Here is a 24,806-nt window from a genome sequence, read left to right as displayed (position 1 = left end):
TTGCAGACCCCTTACACATAGTCTGAGGATCACCAGGAGTCCATAGACCGCAGGTGGAAAGCCACTGATCTAATCCATCCCTCATGCTGAGGCAGGACCAAGTAAACTTAGACCATCCCTGACTGGTGTTTGTGCAATCTGTTCTTTAAAACCTCCAATGATGGGGATTCCACAACTTCAGTAGTAACCTGTTTTGGGCCTTAACTATCCTTGTAGCTGGAAAGTTTTTTCTAATATCAAATCTAAATCTCCCTTGTAGAGTAAGCCAATTGCTTCTTCTCCTGTTTTCAGTGGACATGGAGAACAATTGATCACCATCCTCTTTATAGGAGTCCTTAGCATATTTGAAGACTATTATCAAGTTCACCTTCAGTTTCTTTTCTCAAGGCTAAACGTTCCAGATTTTTTAGCCTTTCCTCATAGGTCAGGTTTTCTGAATCTCTTACCATGTTATTTATTTATTTTGCTGTCCTCTGGCCCCTTTCCAATTTGTCTTAAAGTTTGGTACCTAAAACTGGACACTTTAAGAAAGTGACAGTAAATGAAAAAAATGTAAAATATAACACTGTAGAAATGACAAAGTTTCAAAAAAGAGTAGCTAATAAGGCAAATCTTTAATCCACATGAACAAAAAATGGATTGTCTCTTTCTCAGTGTCAGTGTATCTCCCTTCCACACTAGCCAACCGCATCCTTTGAAAAGGAAAAGCTGGAAAGCTGTAGAGGCCCTCCATATCTCATCATTGCTTATTACTGAAAAAGAGTTAGTAACTCAGAGCTCTTCACTGGGTGGGGTGGGGGGAAAGGGAAGTTCCTTATTCCAGCATGTTCCTGTTGTAACAAGCAGACTCCAGGTGGTAGAGTTTGCTTTAAATGAAAAGCTTCCTGCTGAGAACGTCTTCAACAGAATAATTTCTTCAGTGTGACTGGTTGAAAATGGAGACGAGCTATAAAGTACCCTCCTCATTTGATGATCATTTTTTACTGAAAAAGGGGAAGTAGCTCAGGGCTCTGATGTGAATGAAGTAGGAACTTCTTTCCTCCAGCTGCAGACACAGAGCAGTAGAGTTTGCTTTAAGCTCAAAGCTTCCTGTGAAAGCTTCTAAAAAATTAATTTATTTGGTGCAATTGGTTGAAAACCAACTATATTTGAAAAGCGGTGGGTCCCTTGTAGAAAAGGTGTTTCCTGAGTTATGGAAGATTTTTACCCTACTAGAATCTCTTTGTTCCCCAGTCTCTAGAAACCATCAAGAAGAAACTCCATCAACTCAGAGACTCAGCGACAGTAAGAGGAACCGTCGGAGTTCATAGCTAGAGAAATAAAACTGTACGGACTAATCTCCTTTTAGTCACCATTCCGCCTAGTGATATTTACATCCAGACTTGCATTTCACACTGCTGTGCCTAGCAGAATGGGATCATGGTCCATGAGTAAACCTCCGAGGCACTGTGGTAATAAAAACTGCATTACATGTACACTTGTTGTAATAACTGGGGCCAGACAGGCCTACACCAACTGTGGGAAAATGGCTAAAATTTTTATAAAATATTCTAGGCACCTATAACAAATGCTAATGGGAAACAGTTTGAAAGGGAGACAGACAGATTGGGTTACTCAAAAGAAACAGGCCTTCTGATCTAACTCAAAGAGCGTGTAAAGATCATGTCTGGTAAACAAGAGGAATGTGGGATCAGTGGGGAAGCTTTTCCACGCAGCCACAGTTTTAAGTTTGTTTTAGCTACAAATGAAGTGAGTTGTAAATTCTTAGCTTTATTAACCTGTGAAGGGTTTAACTGTTATTTTGATAGCATCTAATCAAACAAGATTTGTAAATCCTATAACTCTAGGATTCTGTTAAGATTGTGTTTGGTAAACTGGAAGAGTGTGGGATCAGAAATCAATGGACCAAAATTAGTTAAGATTAATGTACATACTCAGTAGCTGAAAACTCTGGCAAACTAGCTATTGTTGTCCAAGTGTGTTTGACCTTGTTTTGGTTGGGCATGCAAAGCCATCTGCTAATGTTCTTATTTGAAAAATCAGAGGCTTTTATAATTTTGCTTGATAATTATTACTGGTTTTGAAATCTTTTTACAAATGCTTTGTTTCTCATTTTCTTTTGTGTATTTTAAGGTTTGTAGTTTCTCTAACTGGTAATAACTTTGAACCTTCAACATAAAGGCATTTTTAAGCAAAATGCAAAAGTGATAAAATAAAGTGTTTTCAATTGTTAAAGGTTAAGTTGCTAAAGCAAACTTCTGCTCAGACAACATCATGAGTAGCTCTTTTTTAACTGAATGCCAGCTGAATTCAAAGCTACTACTGCATTGACTATACATTGAGATTCAAACCTTTGGAAAGGGCTGTTGCAGCCCCCAAGATTTTTGTGATTGGAAAAACAAAACATATCGGTGGTTGTTTTTGTGTATGTGAATCAGCACAGTTCTAGTGATTCAGATTAGATCTCGGGGCGGGGTGGGGGGCTAAATTGCCTCAGTTGCCGTGAAATGTTGGTGGGCAAGGTCTATCATAGACTAAAATGTTGGTGTATTTTAACTATCTTTGGGTGTAGCAAATGGCTCATGGATGTACATGTGGCTAAGGAACATTAGCTGGCTGCTTCTTTTTAAAAGGAGGAAATATATAGGGGTAAAAATGCCACTAGGGCTAAAATTTCTGCAAGTCAGGAAATTTTACCACTTGTGCATGACATTTTCACGGTTCATGACATGTGCAGCTTTAAATATGGAAGAGGTGGGGGATGGGATTGGGAGAGTTTTTTGATCTTTACCCAATCTGGGCATTCAGTCAAAATGTGATAAGAATAGTGTGTTTCTAAACATCTCAAGACAGAGAACAGCAGCACTGCTAAAATTGTTTTAGGTGTAAATAAAGTGAGTTGTCAGTTCTTATCTTTATTAACATGAGAAAAGTTCATATGTCATCTAATCAAAGAAGATTTGAAAATCCCAATTTTGGGATGAGGAATTTGCAAACCTTACAATACAACCAAGTACCTTTTCCTTTTTTCTGTTTCTCCAAGAGCTGGGTTGCAAGTAAGAGTCAGCATGTGAGACAGAACTGCATTTTCTATCTTTGTTGTTCTTTCCTCTTCCTTTTTCTGTGCGTTTATCTTGTTCTGTCTTCAAGGAAGCAAGATCAGACTTTAACAATAGAAACAACAGCTCCAGCCCATTTAATCTAACTTCTTCTCCTTTCCCCCCCCCCCCAAAAGGAATGTTGTTACCATCCATAACACCATCCAAAGGACTTCTGAACAGAGTTTCCTCCTCCCCCCTTTTCTAAAAACATTCTACAGCTAAAGGAAAAATGGAATAAGGGATACAGTTGAAACGAAAGCCTTGCTTAATACTTTATATTTCAAATGGCTTAACTGTTTTTTTCTTTTTTTTTCTGTTCTTTTCGTAAAAGGTTAAAAAACTTTTAATGCTGGTTATTGCCATGGCACTTAGCAGGCTGAAGGTTACTGGCCTAGTGGATAAAGGGGAAGCACTAGACATGACATATCTCAGTTTTAATTGGGCTTCTGACACAGTCCCAGATAACATTATCATGTGTAAACGAGTGAAATGTGGTTTGGATGAAATTACTATAAGGTGGATGAAAAAATTATTCAAAGAGTAAAAATTACTCAGAGTAAATGTCAATGGTTTGCTATCAAACTGGGAGGGTGCATCAAGTGGGGTTCTGCAGGGGTCAGTCCTGGGTCCAATACTGTTAAGAAAAGCTTCCTAGCTAGAAGGGTAGTTTAGCTGTGAAATAATCTTCCATGGGAAGCTGTGGAATCCCCATCATCATAGGCTTGTAAAAACAGGTTGGACAAACACCTGTCACGGGTGTTCTAGGAGGTTTATTTGGTCCTTCTTCAGTGCAGGGGACTGGACTGGATGACCCTTTGAGGCCCCTTCCCGCCCTACATGTCTATGATTCTGTGAAATGCAAGTGAGAAATTAAAGCATCCTATGTTATGCTTAGGTAGTTTTATCTTTGGCATGTATAACCTTGCGATTCCAGTTGTGAATGCAAAGTCAGTCTAACCTCCTTACAACTGGAGTATTAATTAGATTCAACAAGGAATTTTGGGGTTATTTACTAGAACTACCCCTTTAAGTTATTGCTTCTGTAAAGTTTAGTTTAAGGTAAAAATCTTCCAGGCAAAAGAAACAGTGAAAAAGCAAGAGCACCAGCTATACTTCTTGGTGCGCAGCTAAGAGCTTATTGTACTCTAAAAGAGGAACTAAGGCCTTGTCTCCACTTAAAACTTATGCCGGCATCAGTATGTCAGTCAGGGCTGAAAAACCATACACCCTCAGCAACATGGCTATGCTGACAAAACCCTCAGTGTGAACACAGCTATGCTGAAAGAAAAATGCTGCTAATGGCATAGCTAATGCTGTTTGGGGAGGTGTTCACTTGCCATCAGAAAAACTTCTGTCAGTGTACATTGTGTCTACACTAGGGGGCCATCCTGGCTCCAGCATAGACTGGAGTGTAGACAGCGCTATTTTTCTGACAGTCTCTGTGAGGCTATGGAAGTGAGAGTGACAGACAGCATTGCTTTTAAACTAGTCAGTGCAATCTAAATTTCTCCCTAGCTGAAATGGGAAATTAAAGATTGCCGCCCTCTGGCCAATGTCTTCAGACAAAAGCACCAAGGGAATTCGTAAAGATTTACTCCATACCTTGGTTATGCTAGCATGGTTTGGAAATTACTACTCACTAAGTAAGAGATGGCTTAGCAAACACGCACCCTTGTCCAAATGATCGATGTGAAATGTAAAATAAAACATGTCTTGCTTGAGTTTTGAGGGTCAAAACCTTTTAGATCTGAATGTGACAAATACATCCTGTAAGAGGAACAGTTAAATCTGCATATGGGAGAAGTTCAAACAAAAAGGTTTCCATTGAATAAAATTCTGTTAATTCAGACTCATGAGAAAATTGGATACCCCTTTGAGTGATGCCCCTCAAATATAGAGAGATTATGTTACAAGGGAAGCTCTTTGGGAATCGAATGTCATTTTTCTTTCTCTTTGTACAGCAACTAATACAATGGGATCCTGGCCCATGACTAGGACTTTTGGGCTCTAGGGTAATACCAATAAATAATAATAATGTTCATTAAAAAGCAAAAAAATAACTACCTGCAGGAGTGCAATTCTGATCTGATATTCCTAGGTGCCATGACTAGTCCAAGAAAAGGCAGAATTGAGGTAACATCACCTAAGTGTGGAAAGGGTTCACTAGGAAGAATAAAGGCGCACAGGAAGGAAGAAGGCTTGATCTGGGCAGAAGGCTACAAGCAAGAAATACAAAACTGAGGGCTCTGCTCTAGTCATCAATGGGCAGAACCCAACTGATACTGGTGAAAACTGGAAGATGGAAATGTGGGAGGACACAGAGCCCCTTTCATGTGTGTGGCAGGCCCATCAGCTTTCAATAACTCTGTTTAGTAGGGAATCTGAGAGCTACTTGTCACTGCCCCCCAGTAAATACCTTTGTCCCTCACACAGAGCTATAAACAAATATGTTTCCCAGGTCTCCGTTTGTGTGATCGGAAGAGAAGGGATTTCTTAGATGATGGAGCCCCTGTCCAGTGCAAGGTTACAGAGGTTCCACCACCAGGACCACAGCTGAACTGTGACCTCAGAGAGAAGCTGCAGTATTCACGGCAACTAGGTAAGTTGTGTGTGGGGATGCATGTGGTGTTGGGGAGCATGGATAGCACAGTAGGGAGGGGAGTCCCTGAGGCAACCTGTATGAAATCATCAGCACAGCATTTGGTTGTCTAGTGGTGTGTGAAGGGTGTGTGGTTCCCTGTTCCTAGTAGAGTCGTGAGGTCCAGGTGTGTCTGTGTCTGTGTGGATCCCTCTAACGGTATCTTTATCATCCTTTAGACCTACCTGGACCTCATCTTTCTGCTCCTCATGATAAGGGGAATGAAGGAGACTAGGATATAGTGGTCTTGCTCCATAGGTTTGGCTTTACGGTGAGTGGTGAAATGATCTGCACTGTTCTTCCTGCCGGGCTGTGCTGTTTCCTTGTCTGTCCTCGCTCATTCCTCCCACTTCCTCCCGCTCCTCCATCGTTCACCAGCCTTTCCAACTTTCCTTCTTCCCCATCAATAAAATAACCACACCGCTTTTTTGGGAGGTGCCTTGTGCATGTGCAGCTCCTTCCACATCCTGGATAGCTCACTTCATGCCCCTCCAGGTAGCCAGGCTTTGCCCCTGGCTGTTCATTCCGTTACTGAGCGGTGAGGCTATCGCAGGAACAGCATGTGCTGAGTGGGGCTCCCTTGTGGATCCAGGGGCTTGCTTCAGTGGCCTGGGTTGGGGCTAAGAGCCCTGTAGGGATGGGGAGCTTTAAGGGCAGGCTGAGTCTGGCATCTCTTGCTGTGTGGAGGAGGTTGGGATAGTGGGAAAATGGGGTTCCTCCCCCCAGAATGCTGCATTGACAGTGATGGCTTTGCCCTTTGCTGCTCAGCTTATGTTTGAGTGGTGAGATTGTGGCCAGAGCAGGCAGGTGCTGAGTGGAGGACACGTGTCATTTCAGATGCCAGTGACGTTTGAGGAGGTGGCCGTGTACTTCTCTGAAGATGAATGGGCTCTTTTGGGTGAAAAGCAGAGGGAACTCTACAGAGATGTCATGCAGGAGAATTACGAGACTCTCCTCTCATTGGGTGAGCAGTTGCTATAATCCCCATAGTGTAGACATGACTTAAATCTTCTATGAGGAACATAGCCCATTTCCCACCAGACAATACGCTTGCCAAAAGATGATACTGAATGTTTGACAACCTATATGGATTATGTCTTTCCTCTTCATTCCAAGATTTTCTTTGCTGTTCTTTGTTGTTAAGTGATCAATGTAGGATTCATACAAGGTTCATGCGCTTGGCAACATTCAGGGCACACCCGGAGTGTTGGTATAGGAGCTGTGCACACACAGCTCTTCTCAAGGGCATGAACCTTGGAATCTCGCCCAGATGACATGAACCGTGGGAAGCCTCCCAGGACTGGGCTCAAGGCCCGAGAGCAAGGAATGCGGTAGATAGAAATTGGTAAATAAGAATGTTAAACAAAGCCAGTGTATTCCTTTTATCTGTTGGAGAATGTAATGCGCAGGGGGAGAGAAAGAATAAAGGGGAAGGTGGAAAGCTGACAGGCAGAAGTCGGTTGGCAGACCAGCTCGCTTGCTTGCTAAAAGCTCTGTGCTGTCTTGTATTTGAACTGCAACAGATCGACAAATACTTGACAAGTTGTGTTGCATGTACCTCTTTCCAATAAGCAGGGTTTCCTGTTGCTAAACCAGATGTGCTGTCCCAGATGGAGCAAGGGGAAGAGCCATTGTTCCCAGATCTCCAGGGCTCTGAGGAAAGGGAGAACCCAAGAGGCACTAGCACTGGTGAGGAATGAGTGACACCAACCGGGAAACCATCTGGGGCTGAGGGAAAAGCTGGGATCCCAGCAAACCCACTAAGGACTGCTCCTGTTCTGTCTTATCTCATCTCACTCCCTATTGTGTCCTGTCCTCAGGGAAGGAGTCACCCCTGGCTCCCACTTGTCCTGCCTGACCCCTGGCAGAAGCCTTTTCCTCCCCCAGCCTTTTTCTTAAGGTTCAGATGGGACTTTGAGCCAAAACTGGCCCCTCCTCATTCCTCTAGGGAAACATTAGGGAAATTTGCTTCCTGTCCATCAGGTTTTCTGATCAGTGACAAATCCCTTTGCTGCCCCCTCTGCACCCAGCACAGGCAATGAATCACATCTGGATTCTCTCTCTCTCTCCCACCAGGTGCTGGGACGGTGAGTGAGAAGGAGAAAAAAGCCCCAAAAGTAGTATCTACAGGAGCAGAACCACAAAGGTTGTTCTCAGGGAGACTCTGTTGCCTTGAATGGGGAGATGCCAGTGAGAGTCAGGGCAGGACAGGGAGGCACTGGGAAGACCCTCCAGGCAGGAGTAAATCCACTCATAGCAAAAGAAGTTTAGAGAAATCCAAAGACACCAGCACCCACCAGACAGCCTGCACGGGGAAGAGCCCAAACACAGGTACTGAACCTGGTGAAAGTTTCAATAAATGCTCACTCCTCGTTAAGCATTGTCAGCAAACTTGTGCAGAAAAGAGTGCCTACAAGTGTAATGAATGTGTCCAAAGCTTTTCTCAACAACAGTGCCTTCAGATACATCTGAGAATTCATACAGAGGAGAGACCCTATAAATGTAATGAATGCGGGAAAAGCTTCAGACACAAGACAAGCCTTGTTCTTCACCGTTACACAGTTCACAAGTTGGAGAGACCCCGTAAGTGTCCAGTGTGCGGCCAGCTCTTTATCCTGAGAGAGAGATTTATTCAGCATCAGAGAATCCACAACGAAGAGATGCATAGGAGGTTTAATGATGGGATTGTGAGTGAGAACAAGGATGAGCATCCTCAACAGAAAAAGCCAGTGGGAGCGAAGACTCATGAGGCATCTCAGAGATGTGAACTGGCAGATGCTGGTAAGAGTCGGGGCAGGAGAGGACAGCAGCGAGCTTACCCTGCAGGGGGGAAAGACTGTGAATCCGCTGTATGTGAAGGAAGTTCTAAGAAATTGAACCGCACCATTGCCTACCAGGGAACTAAGGTGGGAGCACAGCTGAATACACAAAGTAATAGTAAGAGAAGCTTTAGTAGCTGCACAGCCCCTGACCTGCATCAGAAAATCCACCCAGATGAGAAACGACACAGCTGTGCTGAGTGTGGGAAAAGCTACCGCCGGAACTCACACCTCCGAAGGCATCAAAAAAGCCACACGGGAGAGAAACCTTATGTATGTGCTGACTGTGGGAAGAGCTTTGGACGGAAGTCGATACTCAGTAAACACCTACGGACGCACAAAGAGGAGAAACCCTATAGCTGTGCTGGCTGTGAAAAAAGGTTCAGTGAGAGCTCATACCTTGCTCTGCATCAGAGAATCCACACAGGAGAGAAACCCTATCAGTGTCCTGACTGTGACAAAAGCTTCAGGCTGAAAGGGGACCTTTCCAGTCACTGTAGAACCCACACGGGGGAAAAACCCCATAAATGCACTGAATGTGGGCAAGGCTTTGGGCGGAAATCAACCCTGACTAAGCACCTGAGGATCCATACTGGGGAGAGGCCCTATAAATGTCCTTATTGTGAAAAAAGCTTTCGTCAGAAGTTCACCCTTTCCCAGCATCAGTTAGTGCATCTTGAAGAGAGACCTCACAAATGAACTGAATGTGGGAAAAGCTTTCATCAGAAATTCACCCTTAGCCAGCCACAGTCAGTGCACCAGGGATAGAGACCTCACAAATGTACCGAATGTGGGAAAAGCGTCAATCAAAAACAAAAGCTTGTTATACCCTTGGTAAACCTCCATGTGAAAAAGAAACCCAATAGAGCAAGTGTAACTTCAGATTACATTATCTGTAGCAGCGCAATAGGGACTCCACATGTGATATAAAACAGTGGTGTGGTACTTTCTTTGCTTGGAGAGCGGCACTTAAGTACAAGATGTAAGAAGGATGGGCAAGAAGTATTGGCTTATTTATGATGACAGATATGAGATTCAGATGGGGAAAGGAGCTGGTGAAGGTAGGAACAGATCCTTTGGCGGGGTGTGGGGGTTAGTTGGAATTGCAAGGTAATGGAGTTGAATCTTGTGGGAGGACTGATCATAAGGGCACAGTGGCAGGAACCAAGAGCAGAGAGTGGCTGGTAACGGAGATACGGATCATTTAAAAACTGGGATGTTGCACAAGGAGGAATACTTGTACACGCGTGTGTGCGCATTTGTGTATCTTTTAGGGCTTGTCTATATGAGGAGTTCTACCAGTATAATTATGCCACTCTGGTTATACTGGTACAATTTCCCATGTGGACACTTTTATTCTGGAATAAGTATATCCATATGGGGAGTGAGAGATATATAATTACAGTTGTATATGGCCTGTAAAATTCCCCATGCAGACAAACCGTTAATGAGGGAAGATTAAAGGTGACTGCTGAGCAGAAGTAAGTCAGTCATGCTCCACCCCCACAGCAGCCTACCATGCCACTGTGGGTCTGTCTACACAGCAAGTAGCAGTAAGTGTCAGAACCTAGGTCAATGGACTCGGGCTCACTCTACAGCTTTAACAATAGCTGTGAGATGTTTTAGCTCGGGCTGGAGCTTGGGCTCCGTGGGTCTCAGCGCCCGGGTTGACACACTTGGGCTTGAGGAGCTCACGCTATGGTGCTAAAAATAGCGGCGAGACCTGGCTAATCAGCCTAGGGTCCCAGCCCAAGCTGCAATGTCTACACAGCTCTTTTTAGCACAGTAATTCAAGGTCAAGTCTGTTGACCCACACTCTGAGACTTGCTGCTGCTGGCTGCTCCTCACTGTGTAGACATACCCTAGCTGGCTAGTAGCACTATTGGCTAAAAATAAACTCCCTTTCACAAAACATATGGTTAATAATAACAACAGGATTCCAGGGGGAGCCAACAGGGGAGGTATGCTGCCTGAGCTCCAAGCTTCTTGCTCCTTGTTATACCCCACAGAATGTGTTCAAAATAATAGAAATCCTACTATAAATGTAGTTAATTTAGGTTGATATCAATGCACCATCTGCTAAGGGATCCCTGGATAAGAGTTTGGACCTCTCCTCTTCTCCAGTAATGGAGCAGGCCTGCAAAAAGTAAAAGCTATCTGAGAGCCCATGTCAGGCAGAGATGGAGATGCAGGAAGAAGCTCCAGATAGAATCCTGAGCAAACCTTGCAGGTGCTTCAGTAGATCTCTGAAGAACAACGTCAGCTGATATTGCTGATGTGAAAAAGACCACTGCAGCTCATCAAACAAGCCTATGAAGGCTCTCAAGGAGAGTGGGGCAAGTTGAGGCCCATGTGTCTGCACTGGAAGACTCTGTAACAGCCAGTAACTCCTCCTCAAATCAGCAAATGCAGAGAATTAGAGCCCTACAGGAGAGAGTCAACTATCAGGAGGCAGATCAAGATATAATAATTTGCATTTGGTTGCCTTTCTGGAGGGCTTTAAAAAAGGTAAGTCTAGAAATTCCTAAATAAGGCTACCCCAGAATTCTTAAAACCCCCTTTGGGAACTGATTTTGAAATTGAGAGGGAGCACCGTTCCGTTGTTAGCCCCGAAGCCCCCAGCAGATGCGAGACCAAGACCTTTCCTCATTTTTTAATGATGAAGTTTTTAAAATGTGGCACCAGACAGTTATCCTGCATAAGGCTTGGGAATTGAAATGGGGCAGCAAGAGCATCATGGTGTTCTGTCTACACTCAGCAGGTGGCAGGGGGAAGGGCCCAGTTCAATAAGGCCATGAACAAGCATACAAGGCCGATGACATACTACATTTCATTTCCGGCCAGATTTCAGACTAAGACTGAAGGATAATGCCACAGTTTTGGCACAGCAACAGAAGCTAAGAAATGTATGGATTCTCTGTGAGGGACTCTCTTCTGATCAGCACCCCAGAGACTGATCCTCTCTTTTACACTTCAAGGCATAGACTAGTCCTTATTCTGCTCCACCCCCAATGTCTGTATTTAAGATAGAAGGAAGGTATTCTTTGCTTGGTCTGTTTTACTGGAAACAATTTTTGAGGCTGCTTTTTTCTTTAAGACTTCTGCCTCCCCCACTGAGTATATAAGAAGTCGGGGTCTATAAAACTGTACCTGGAATTACCAATGCCAGTGGTATGTGATTATCCAGATCCACAGTGAAACCAATGACCCCATCTGCTAGGAAGGACTATGAAGGTGAAACATTTACTTGATGCATAATAATTTATACCTGCCTTGGACTGGGACTGAATCTTATGATAGTGAGCATCTGTGTAATGTGGACAGTACATGCTGGTTCATGCTGCTTGCTTTTGCTTAACAGTTACCCTGTGAGACATGAGAAGGGAATTGCAGCTCTCTGTACAGCAATTTGCTGAATCCTTCTTTCTCACTGAAACACGCCCTTCCCCAATCTGGATCTGTATAAATGGCCTCACTCTCCTCTGCAGATTTATTTCCCTCTCCCATGCCCCCTACCCCATTTTGTAAATTATTGTTAGCTGGCCTCACCTCTTGATTTTCCATCCCTTTTGCCATATCACCTCAATTTAGGTTATTGTTGATTGTTAATGATTCAAGTTACATCTATTGTGTTTATACTCTGAGCCCTGGTCTACACTAGGAGTTGAGGTCGAATTTAGCAGCGTTAAATCGATTTAACCCTGCACCCGTCCACATGACGAAGCCCTTTTTTTCGACTTAAAGGGCTCTTAAAATCTATTTCCTTACTCCACACCCAACAAGGGGATTAGCACTTAAATCGGCCTTGCCAGGTCGAATTTGAGGTATTGTGGATGCAATTAGATGGTATTGGCCTCCAGGAGCTATCCCAGAGTGCTCTATTGTGACCACTCTGGCCAGCACTCTCAACTCAGATACACTGGCCAGGTAGACAGGAAAAGGCCTGCGAACTTTTGAATTTCAATTTCCTGTTTGCATGGTCACCTGCAGCTTACCACGCTGGCCAGAGCTCATCAGCAGAGGTGACCATGCAGAGCTCATTGGCAGAGGTGACCATGATGGAGTCCCAGAATCGCAAAAGAGCTCCAGCATGAACCGAACGGGAGGTACGGGATCTGATTGCTGTATGGGGAGAAGAATCCGTGCTATCAGAACTCCGTTCCAGTTTTCGAAATGCCAGAACATTTGTCAAAATCTCCCAGGGAATGAAGGACAGAGGCCATAACAGGGACCCAAAGCAATGCCGCGTGAAACTTAAGGAGCTGAGGCAAGCCTACCAGAAAACCAGAGAGGCAAATGGCCGCTCCGGGTCAGAGCCCCAAACATGCCGCTTTATGATGAGCTGCGTGCCATTTTAGGGGGTTCAGCCACCACTACCCCAGCCGTGTTGTTTGACTCCTTCAATGGAGATGGAGGCAACACAGAAGCAGGCTTTGGGGATAAGGAAGATGATGATGATGAAGTTGTAGATAGCTCACAGCAAGCAAGCGGAGAAACCGGTTTTCCCGACAGCCAGGAACTGTTTCTCACCCAGGACCTGGAGCCAGTACCCCCCGAACCCACCCAAGGCTGCCTCCCGGACCCGCCAGGCGGAGAAGGGACCTCTGGTGAGTGTACCTTTTAAAATACTATACGTGGTTTAAAAGCACGCATGTTTAATGATTAATTTGCCCTGGCATTTCCGGCTCTCCTGGATGTACTCCCAAAGCCTTTGCAAAAGTTTCTGGGGAGGGCAGCCTTATTCCACCCACCATGGTAGGACACTTTACCACACCAGGCCAGTAGCACGTACTTGGGAATCATTGTAGAACAAAGCATTGCAGTGTATGTTTGCTGGCGTTCAAACAACATTCGTTCTTTATCTCTCTGTGTTATCCTCAGGAGAGTGATATCATTCATAGTCACCTGGTTGAAATAGGGTGCTTTTCTTAAGGGAACATTCAGAGGTGCCTGTTTCTCCTGGGCTGTTTGCCTATGGCTGAACAGAAATATTCCCCACTGTTAGCCACGGGGAGGGGGGAGGGGCTAGTCACGTGGTGGGGGAAGGCAAAATGCGACCTTGGAACGAAAGCACATGTGCTGTGTATGTAATGTTAACAGCAAGGTTTACCCTGAAAGAGCATACCCATTGTTCTATAAAATGTGTCTTTTTAAATACCACTGTCTCTTTTTTTTTTCCTCCACCAGCTGCATGTTTCAAGGATCACAGGATCTTCTCCTTCCCAGAGGCTAGTGAAGGTTAGAAGGCGAAAGAAACGCACTCATGATGAAATGTTCTCTGAGCTCATGCTGTCCTCCCACACTGACAGAGCACAGACGAATGCGTGGAGGCAGACAATGTCAGAGTGCAGGAAAGCACAAAATGACCGGGAGGAGAGGTGGCGGGCTGAAGAGAGTAAGTGGAGGGCTAAAGAGAGGGCTGAAGCTGAAAGGTGGCGGCAGCATGATGAGAGGAGGCAGGATTCAATGCTGAGGCTGCTGGAGGATCAAACCAATATGCTCCAGCGTATGGTTGAGCTGCAGGAAAGGCAGCAGGAGCACAGGCCGCCGCTACAGCCCCTGTGTAACCAACCGCCCTCCTCCCCAAGTTCCATAGCCTCCTCACCCAGACGCCCAAGAACGTGGTGCGGGGGCCTCTGGCCACCCGACCACTCCACCCCAGAGGATTGCCCAAGCAAGCAACAGAAGGCTAGCATTCAATAAGTTTTAAAGTTTTAAACTTTTAAAGTGCTGTGTGGCCTTGTCTTTCCCTCCTCCACCACCCCTCCTGGGCTACCTTGGTAGTTATCCCCCTGTTTCTGTGATGAATGAATAAAGAATGCATGAATGTGAAGCAACAATGACTTTATTGCCTCTGCAAGTGGTGATCGAAGGGAGGAGGGGAGGGTGGTCAGCTTACAGAGAAGTAGAGTGAACCAAGGGGCGGAGGGTTTCATCAAGGAGAAACAAACAGAATTTTCACACCGTAGCCTGTCCAGTCATGAAACTGGTTTTCAAAGCTTCTCTGATGCGCACCGCACCTCCTGTGCTCTTCTAACCGCCCTGGTGCCTGGCTGTGCGAAACCAGCAGCCAGGCGATTTGCCTCAACCTCCCACCCCACCATAAACGTCTCCCCCTTACTCTCACAGATATTGTGGAGCCCACAGCAAGCAGTAATAACAGTGGGAATATTGGTTTTGCTGAGGTCTAAGCAAGTCAGTAAACTGCACCAGCACGCCTTTAAACGTCCAAATGCACATTCTACCACCATTCTGCACTTGCTTAGCCTGTAGTTGAACAGCTCCTGACTACTGTCCAGGCTGCCTGTGTATGGCTTCATGAGCCATGGCATCAAGGGGTAGGCTGGGTCCCCAAGGATAACTATAGGCATTTCAACATCCCCAAACGGTTATTTTCTGGTCTGGGAAGAAAGTCCCTTCCTGCAGCTTTTGAAACAGACCAGAGTTCCTGAAGATGCGAGCGTCATGTACCTTTCCCGGCCATCCCACGTTGATGTTGGTGAAACGTCCCTTGTGACCCACCAGAGCTTGCAGCACTATTGAAAAGTACCCCTTGCGGTTTATGTACTCGCCGGCTTGGTGCTCCGGTGCCAAGATAGGGATATGGGTTCCGTCTATGGCCCCACCACAGTTAGGGAATCCCATTGCAGCAAAGCCATCCACTATGACCTGCACATTTCCCAGGGTCACTACCCTTGATATCAGCAGATCTTTGATTGCGTTGGCTACTTGCATCACAGCAGCCCCCACAGTAGATTTGCCCACTCCAAATTGATTCCCAACTGACCGGTAGCTGTCTGGCGTTGCAAGCTTCCACAGGGCTATTGCCACTCGCTTCTCAATTGTGAGGGCTGCTCTCATCTTGGTATTCTTGTGCCTCAGGGCAGGGGAAAGCAAGTCACAAAGTTCCATGAAAGTGCCCTTATGCATGCAAAAGTTTCGCAACCACTTGGAATTGTCCCAGACCTGCAGCACTATGTGGTCTCACCAGTCTGTGCTTGTTTCCCGAGCCCAGAATTGGCATTCCACAGCATGAACCTGCCCCATTAGCAGCATGATGCCCACATTGCCAGGGCCCGTGCTTTGAGAGAAGTCTGTGTCCATGTCCTCATCACTCACGTCACCGCACTGACATCGCCTACTCGCCCGGTATCGCTTTGCCAGGTTCTGGTGCTGCATATACTGCTGGATAATGCGCATGGTGTTTAATGTGCTCCTAATTGCCCAAGTGATCTGAGCGGGCTCCATGCTTGCCGTGGTATGGCGTCCGCTCAGAAAAAAGGCGCGGAATGATTGTCTGCCATTGCCCTGATGAGGGAGGGGCGACTGACGACATGGCTTACAGGGAATTAAAATCAACAAAGGGGGTGGCTTTGCGAGAAACTGAATGGCCCCCTCAAGGATAGAACTCAAAACCTCAAGGATAGAACTCAAAACTGAGTTTAGCAGGCTGCTGATTTCACAGAGGGAGGGAGGGAGGAGAAAATGAATATAAAACAAATCTGGTCTATTTCTTGTTTTGAGCCACTTCATCTATCTTTATACATCTTGCTGGTAGCAGACTGTGCAGTACGACCGCTAGCCATCATCATCTCCTGTGTGCTCAGCAGAAGACGGTGCAGTATGACTACTAGCCATCATCTTCTGCTAGCTGGAGGTTAAAAGACAGTGCACTGCCGGTCAGACTCAATCGCCACGAGACGAAACTTAAAAGAGAAATGACCTGGCTGAGTCACTCCCATGTTTGCCCAGGCACCCAGTTAAAAGAGCACCCAGGACTATGTCGATGATGGCTACTAGTCATACTGCACTGTCTGCTGCCAAAAGGCAATTAACTGCTGCTGTGTAGCAATGCAGTACCACATCTGCCAGCACCCAGGAGACATACGGTGACGGTTAGCTGAGCGGGCTCCATGCTTGCTGTGGTATGGCATCTGCACAGGTAACTCAAGAAAAAAGGTGCAAAGTGATTGTCTGCCCTTGGTTTCATGGAGGGAGGGAGGGAACGGGGGCCTGACGATATGTACCCAGAACCACCCGCAACAATGTTTTAGCCCCATCAGGCACTGGGATTTCTACCCAGAATTCGAATGGGCGGCGGAGACTGCGGGCACTGTGGGATAGCCGCCCACAGTGCAACGCTCTGGAAGTTGACGGTTGCCTCAGTACTGTGGACACACTCTGCCGACAACATGCAGTTAGAGCATTTGTGTGAGGACACACACAATCAACTGTATAAAAACACTTTCTACAAAACCGACTTCTATAAATTCGATCTAATTTCGTAGTGTAAACATACCCTGATAGTTATTGGCGATAATGATGAAGAAACATGGCCTTGCTACATGTTAGGTTCCTTTTCCCTCCCCTCTTCTGTGGATGTGTGGATCATTAGAGGACTGCCAATCTTTGCCGTGTATGTAGGATGTAATACCTCACTTAATGTGGTAACCCTACTAACTGTTAAGGTGAAATAGTATATATTATATCAATCTCAATTTGTTACATATGCTGTTTAAATGTTAATGAGCACCTATATAGGTTATGTTATAATAAATTGGGTGTGGGCATGGGGGAAGTAGGGGAGGGTTTTTTTCTTCCTCCTCCTCAAATGGCTCTTCCCATGGTACATGTGACACAGAGGCATTGGTGCCAACTCGTAAAAGGGTCACTGTTCTTTACAAGCAATTCCTGTCTCAACAAACCTGACAAACTCCCTGCACCTAATACACCACTTTCATGGTATTTATCTATGAAGGGTAGCATGTGAGGTCTCTACTGAAAGCTTGTAACTTATTGGTACTCATAGTCATTGTGAGGTGTGGATATGGGTAATTTTTAAGAAATAGTGTAACTATATTGAAAATTATGCCCTTCTGGTCTTGGAGTGAAAGTGAGTCACCAGGGAATAACATGTCTCAATGGAGGCCCACTGAAATGGGAGGGAGTTGCCACCCCTCCCTGGTTAGCTGATTATGTAATATAGTGCTCAGTTGTCTACCATTCTACCAACCCAGAAAAGTCTATGGAAAACCATCAAACTATAAACATTGAAACCATATGGAAATGAAAAGGAACTCTATGACAGTGAGGGGATCACACTGTTTGTGAATGAAAATGCTACAGTGACACAGCTGCACTTCTGTGTAGACACTACCTGCACTGACGGGAGGAGTTCTCCCATCAGCATAGGTAATCCACCTCCCCGAGAGGCAGTAGCTAGGTCGACAGTAGAATTCCATAGCGCTGCCTACACCAGGGCTTGATTGGCTTAACTAGACTGCTCAGCGGTGTGGATTTTTTCATACCCCTCAGCAATATGCTTGAGCCGACTTAATTTTGTAACATAGACCAGGCCTGATTCAGTATATCACAGGGTGGAGAAAGATAGTCTGGATCCATTCATTGAGGAGATACCTTGATGAGCAGGGTACTTTGTGAAAGACTGGGTCCTAGCTCCTAACTTTGGGGTGAGAATCTATTTTATTACATAGGAAAGGTAACTATTAATAAGGGTAGGTCCTAGTTCACATTTTGTGATTTTGCTTTGGATGTAACCATTTGATGCCATCACTTACGCTTGTTTCTCTTTGAATCTCTATTCTTTCTTAAAATAAAATTCCTTTTGTTTTACTATGCTGGAACTCAACAGCTGTGAACTCAACAGCTGTGTGTGGTACAAGACCAGTGGTCCAAGGTGCAACTGATAAACTGGGGTACACTGTTCCCTTGGGAATGGAGGTATCCAGTGATCATAAGAACAAATGAACATAAGAATGGCCTACTGCATCAGACCAATGGTCCACTGTGACAGCCTGTACCCCATGTTCACCTCTTTTATGTGGTTATGATACATTGTGTACAAAGCATGCCTTGTGAGGTATTATTTGAAAACTCACAATTTACTGAATATTATTATCATGTTGAAATGTGTGTAACAACACTACATGTAAATTTACAAGATTTTGCTATATTTTTTAATGAAATATGTTGTAATTTTGGGTAAAACCCACAAACTAATTTCCCAGAGACAAAGACACACTGGCACACCAGCAGAATGCTAAAGAGTCATTACCTGTTTAACCAGACATTCATCAGCGTGGGGGGCGGGGGGGAGATAAAAACAAAGTATTTACAATTCATCTGAAGGACAATTTGTAGCTCGCATATGCAACAGACCTACCCCATGACCCAGCAAGGATTTTTCCAGTACAAAGGGTTGGAGTATAAGAAGGAGGAAAAAAGGCCTCTGGCCACCTCTCCTCTCCACCTCCCTTCTCTCTACTTGAGATTAATGAATATCTTAAAGACACTGAAGCAAGGAGAGATGTCCCAGGCTAACAGGAAATCCAGCCTGTGAAGTGAGAGCTGTGAATTCTGAACTGCCTGAAGCATCTGCTGTGGTGAGAAAGATGTTTGCTTCAAATCTCATTTAGCTTGGTAAAGTTTAGGAATAGTTTGTGGTTTTATTTTATTTGTTTTGTGACCAATTCTAACCTTTATGCTTTATCACTTAAAATCTATCTTTCTCCAGTTAATAAACTTGTTTTATTGTTTTATCTAAACCAGTGTGTTTGATTGAAGTGTTTGGGAAACCTCTACTTGAGATAACAAAGGCTGGTGCATAAACATAGCCTGATATTCCAACAATAGGTAATCTATGAGCTTATACTGTCCAGGGGGTCTACTGAGCAGTATAAGACACTCATTTCTGGGGAGCCAAGGTTGGGGCTGGGGATATTCAGGTGTCTCCATGTATATAATTAGTGGGTGTCTGGGCATAGCATTCATGGATTCAGGTGGGAGTGATTTTATATGCTAGTGGCTGTGTGAGCAGAGCCTGGAGGGGTTGCTGTTCTCCAGCAAAGCAGTGTAAAAGGCATCTCAGATTGCAGAGTTAAGGGGACCCAGCAGTCCAGATTGTACCTTGGGGAATGTCTAATCCATCTAGCCCAGAATCCTGTCTTCCAACAGTGGCTGGTGCCAGATACTTCAGAGAGAATCAACAGAACAGGGCAATTTATCAAGTGATCCATCCTCTAGTGTCAAGGCCTAGCTTCTGGCAGTCAGAGATTCAGGGACATCCAGAACAGGGGATTGCATCCCTGACCATGTTGGCTAATAGCCACTGATGGACCTTGAAGTTTATCTTCCATTTTCTTGCACAATTATCCAGTTTTATGAGATTCCTTTGTAAATCTTCACAGTCAGCGTGGACTTTACTATCTTGAGTAACTTAGTATCATCTGCAAACTTTGCCACCTCACTGTTTACCTTGTTTTCCAGATCATTTATGAAAATGTTGAATAGCACTGGTATATATCTTTGGGGGAACCTCACTATTAACAACTCTCAATTGTAAAAACTGACCATTTATTCCTATCTTTTAACCAGTTACTAATCTGTGAGAGGACCTTCCCTCTTATCCAATGACTGCATACTTTGCTGAAGAGCCTTTGGTGAGGGACCTTGCAAGAGATGTTAAGAGTAACAAGAAGGGTTTCTTCAGGTATGTTAGCAACAAGAAGAAAGTCAAGGAAAGTGTGGGCCCCTTACTGAATGAGGGAAGCAACCTAGTGACAGAGGATGTGGAAAAAGCTAATGTACTCAATGCTTTTTTTGCCTCTGTTTTCACAAACAAGGTCAGCTCCCAGACTACTGCACTGGGCAGCACAGCATGGGGAGAAGGTGACCAGCCCTCTGTGGAGAAAGAAGTGGTTCGGGATTATTTAGAAAAGCTGGACGAGCACAAGTCCATGGGGCCGGATGCGTGGCATCCGAGAGTGCTAAAGGAGTTGGTGGATGTGATTGCAGAGCCATTGGCCATTATCTTTGAAAACTCATGGCGATTGCGGGAGGTCCCAGATGACTGGAAAAAGGCTAATGTAGTGCCCATCTTTAAAAAAGGGAAGAAGGAGGATCCAGGGAACTACAGGCCAGTCAGCCTCACCTCAGTCCCTGGAAAAATCATGGAGGAGGTCCTCAAGGAATCAATTCTGAAGCACTTAGAGGAGAGGAAAGTGATCAGGAACAGTCAGCGTGAATTCACCAAGGGCAAGTCATGTCTGACTAATCTAATTGCCTTCTATGATGAGATAACTGGCTCTGTGGATGAGGGGAAAACAGTGCACGTGTTCAGTTCCTTGACTTTAGCAAAGCTTTTGACATGGTCTCCCACAGTATTCTTGCCAGCAAGTTAAAGAAGTATGGGCTGGATGAATGGACTATAAGGTGGATAGAAAGCTGGCTAGATTGTCGGTCTCAACGGGTAGTGATCAATGGCTCCATGTCTAGTTGGCAGCCGGTATCAAGTGGAGTGCCCCAGGGGTCGGTCCTGGGGCTGGTTTTGTTCAATATCTTCATAAATGATCTGGAGGATGGTGTGGATTGCACCCTCAGCAAGTTTGCAGATGACACTAAACTGGGAGGAGTCGTAGATACGCTGGAGGGTAGGGATAGGATACAGAGGGACCTAGACAAATTGGAGGATTGGGCCAAAAGAAATCTGATGAGGTTCAATAAGGATAAGTGCAGGGTCCTGCACTTAGGATGGAAGAATCCAATGCACTGCTACAGACTAGGGACCGAATGGCTCGGCAGCAGTTCTGCAGAAAAGGACCTAGGGGTTACAGTGGACGAGAAGTTGGATATGAGTCAACAGTGTGCCCTTGTTGCCAAGAAGGCCAATGGCATTTTGGGATGTATAAGTAGGGGCATTGCCAGCAGATCGAGGGACGTGATCGTTCCCCTCTATTCGACATTGGTGAGGCCTCATCTGGAGTACTGTGTCCAGTTTTGGGCCCCACACTACAAGAAGGATGTGGAAAAAATTGGAAAGAGTCCAGCGGAGGGCAGCAAAAATGATTAGGGGACTGGAACACATGACTTATGAGGAGAGGCTGAGGGAACTGGGGATGTTTAGTCTACGGAAGAGAAGAATGAGGGGGATTTGATAGCTGCTTTCAACTACCTGAAAGGGGGTTCCAAAGAGGATGGCTCTAGACTGTTCTCAGTGATAGCAAATGACAGAACAAGGAGTAATGTCTCAAGTTGCAGTGGGGGAGATTTAGGTTGGATATTAGGAAAAACTTTTTCACTAGGAGGGTGGTGAAACACTGGAATGCGTTACCTAGGGAGGTGGTGGAATCTCCTTCCCTAGAAGTTTTTAAGGTCAGGCTTGACAAAGCCCTGCCTGGGATGATTTAGTCGGGGATCGGTCCTGCTTTGAGCAGGGGGTTGGACTAGATGACCTCCTGAGGTCCCTTCCAACCCTGATATTCTAGGATTCTATGATTCTTGCCAAAGGCTTTCTGAAAGTCCAAGTAAATTCTATCAACTGGATCACCTTTGTTCACATGCTTGTTGACACCCTCAGAGAATTCTAGTAGATTGGTGAGACTTGATTTCCCTTTTCAAAAGCTGTGATGACTCTTCCCCAACATATCGTGTTCATCCATGTGTCTGATCATTCTGTTCTTTACTATCGTTTCAGTCAAATTGCCTGGTACTGAAGTTAGGCTTATGGGCCTGTAAGTGCCAGGATCGCCTCTGGAACCATTTTAAAAAATTGGCTTTAAATGAGCTATCTGCCAGTCATGTTGTACAGAGACTGATTTAACTGATAGGTTCCATACCACAGTTAATAGTTCTGCAGTTTCACATCTGAAGTCCTTCAGAACTCTTGGGTGAATGCCATCTGGTCCTGGTGACTTCTTATTGATTTGTTGCACAACCACCTATATAGACACCTCAATCTTGGACAGTTCCTCAGATTTGTCACCTAAAAAGAATGGCTCAGGTGTGGGAATCTCCCTAACATCCTCTGCAATGAAGACTGATGCAAAAAATTCATTTAGCTTCTTCTCAGTGACCTGGTCTTCCTTGAGTGCTCCTTTAGCACCTCGATTGTCCAGTGACCTCACTGATTGTTTGGCAGGCTTCCAGCTTCTGATGTACTTTTAAAAAATGCTGTAATTTTTTTGTGTCATTTGCTAGTTCCTCTTCATTTTTGGCCTGCCTAATTATACTTTTACACTTGGCTTGCAATGCTCCTTTACATTTTCCTCAGTAGGATGTGACTTCCAATTTTTAAAAGATGTCTTCCTTTGTCTCTGCCTCTTTTACTCTGTTGTTTAGTCCTGGTGGCACTTTTTTGGTCCTTGTCACAGAGGAAGAGTGTCCCATCCCCTTTTGGGGCAGGGTGAGGGTTATTTCCCCGTGGCTGAGTCTGTGAGACCGCCCTTTGTCTCTGGCTAGCGTGGCCTAGGGGCAAAAGTCAATATAGCTGCCTTCTCTCAGGTCTGTGTTGCCCAATGGCCTGAATCAACTGAGGCTTCCCTCTCCCTCAGGCCTGCTTGGCCTACTGACCAGAGTCAATATAACTGCCCTCTCCCCCATGGCTGTGTGGCCTAATGGCCAGAGTCAATATGGCTGTCCTCTCCTTCAGGGCTGCGTAGCCCAATGGCTCAAGTCAGTAGGGCTGCCCTCTTCAGCAGGGCCATGTGGCCTAATGGCCTGAGTCAATATGGCTGCATGGTCTAGTGGCCAGTCGGGGAAGCGGGCTGCCACTTATGGGTGGGTGGCGGCCGGGATAGGGGGACCCGGGCCCTCCCTGCTCCAGCAGTCCCAGCTCAGGGCCCTGGCAGTGGCAAGTGTGCTTACCACTGGGTCAGCAGGGCGTCCGTCTGAAACATGGTGACACCGCCCCTGCACAATGACTAATCCCCCTGAGCCACTTCCTACCCTGTCCCTGGTGCGGTGGTCTGGGTGTCGCCAGGGTCTCTGGGCCCCTCAGCCTGTGCAACTCTCAGCAGCTCTGTCTCTTCTTGGGCATCTGCAGGAGCTTGGGCATTCATCACCACCTGCAGCCTCAGCAGTTCCTGGGCGGAGTCTGCAACATGCATCCTCCTTCCTTGGCGGTCAGCCCTGAATGAGCTGGGCTGCTCCCTTTTATGCCTGGTCTAGCTGGAGCATGCCCAGCAGGGCCAAAAGAGCATGGCCTCCTCGGCCCAAAGGGTGGAGTTAACCCTTGCAGTACCAGTGCGGGGCAAGCGTACCCCATCACAGTCCTCTTACCTTTTTTTCTTTTTATTTGGGGTGGACATGTAGTTTGAGCCTCTATTATGTTTTTAAAAAGTTTCCATGCAGATTGCAGGTTTTTATGTGTGTGTTTCAAACTAGGAAGAGCACCTCCAGCCTCTGATGAGGGGGGGAGGGGCGGATGGAGAAATCTAATTGGAAAGTTAATGTGTAGAACTGGTTGACAAAATTTTGACTCAACTAGTTTCTGTTGAAAAACACCAGTCAGTCTAAACTGCAATGTTTCTTGGAAACATATTGGTTTGACAAACTTTTTTGTCATATGTGACTCAAAGGTGGATGTTCCCATTCTGTCACCATTCCTGCTGCTTTTTGAAAAATGCCCCGAGGCCACATTTAATTCAGGTATCATTTTATGTGTCTGTTTTATAAAAAGGAACTGCTAATCTTGAATGACATTCATACCATCTATCTTTGAATGCCCTCCCAAGCTTTCCTTCTGCACCGACATGAGCAAGGTCTCCTGTCAAGGTTCCTTCCCCACTCTGAACTCTAGGGTACAGATGTGGGGACCTGCATGAAAGACCCCCTAAGCTTATTCTTACCAGCTTAGGTTAAAAACTTCCCCAAGGTACAAACTTTGCCTTGTCCTTGAACCCTATGCTGCCACCACCAAGCGTTTTAAACAAAGAACAGGGAAAGATCCCACTTGGAGATGTCTTCCCCCAAAATATCCCCCCCAAGCCCTACACCCCCTTTCCTGGGGAAGGCTTGATAAAAATCCTCACCAATGTGTACAGGTGAACACAGACCCAAACCCTTGGATCTTAAGAACAATGAAAAATCAATCCAGTTCTTAAGAGAATTTTAAAGAAAAGGTAAAAGAATCACCTCTGTAAAATCAGGATGGTAAATACCTTTCAGGGTAATTAGATTCAAAACATAGAGAATCCCTCTAGGCAAAACCTTAAGTTACAAAAAGACACAAAAACAGGAATATACATTCCATTCAGCACAGCTTATTTACCAGCCATTAAACCAAAGGAAATCTAACGCATTTCTAGCTAGATTACTTACTAACTTAACAGGAGTTGGAAGGCTTGCATTTCTGATCTGTTCCCAGCAAAAGTATCACACAGACAGACAGAACGCTTTGTCCTCCCCAGCCTCCCCACTCCAGATTTGAAAGTATCTTGTCCTCTCATTGGT

The 24,806-nt window shown here is 45.3% G+C and overlaps 1 protein-coding gene across 6 annotated transcripts in view; it reads left to right on the top strand.

Annotated features, from left to right (window-relative positions):
- Positions 1 to 19,083, top strand: part of LOC311522109 (uncharacterized protein) — a 32,693-nt gene extending 13,610 nt beyond the window's left edge. For 3 of the 6 annotated variants that reach the window (XM_084631069.1, XM_084631068.1, XM_084631067.1), the window contains 6 exons: positions 5,560 to 5,700; positions 5,919 to 6,010; positions 6,577 to 6,703; positions 7,312 to 7,428; positions 7,816 to 13,165; positions 13,746 to 19,083. In XM_084631069.1, the coding sequence (XP_084487195.1) occupies positions 6,577 to 6,703; positions 7,312 to 7,428; positions 7,816 to 9,257 (1,686 nt within the window). In that variant the 5' untranslated portion in view covers positions 5,560 to 5,700; positions 5,919 to 6,010 and the 3' untranslated portion in view covers positions 9,258 to 13,165; positions 13,746 to 19,083. Of the gene's footprint in view, positions 1 to 1,216; positions 1,452 to 4,139; positions 5,435 to 5,559; positions 5,701 to 5,918; positions 6,011 to 6,576; positions 6,704 to 7,311; positions 7,429 to 7,815; positions 13,166 to 13,745 lie in introns of those variants that run through there. The other 3 variants (XM_084631070.1, XM_084631071.1, XM_084631072.1) reach the window with 3 other exon arrangements.
- The last annotated feature ends 5,723 nt before the right edge of the window (positions 19,084 to 24,806 follow it).

Source organism: Lepidochelys olivacea (assembly GCF_965140295.1).
Source record: "Lepidochelys olivacea isolate rLepOli2 genome assembly, chromosome: 6".
In the NCBI taxonomy this organism is placed as follows: Eukaryota; Metazoa; Chordata; order Testudines; family Cheloniidae; genus Lepidochelys; species Lepidochelys olivacea.
This window is presented reverse-complemented; position numbering and strand designations above follow the sequence as displayed.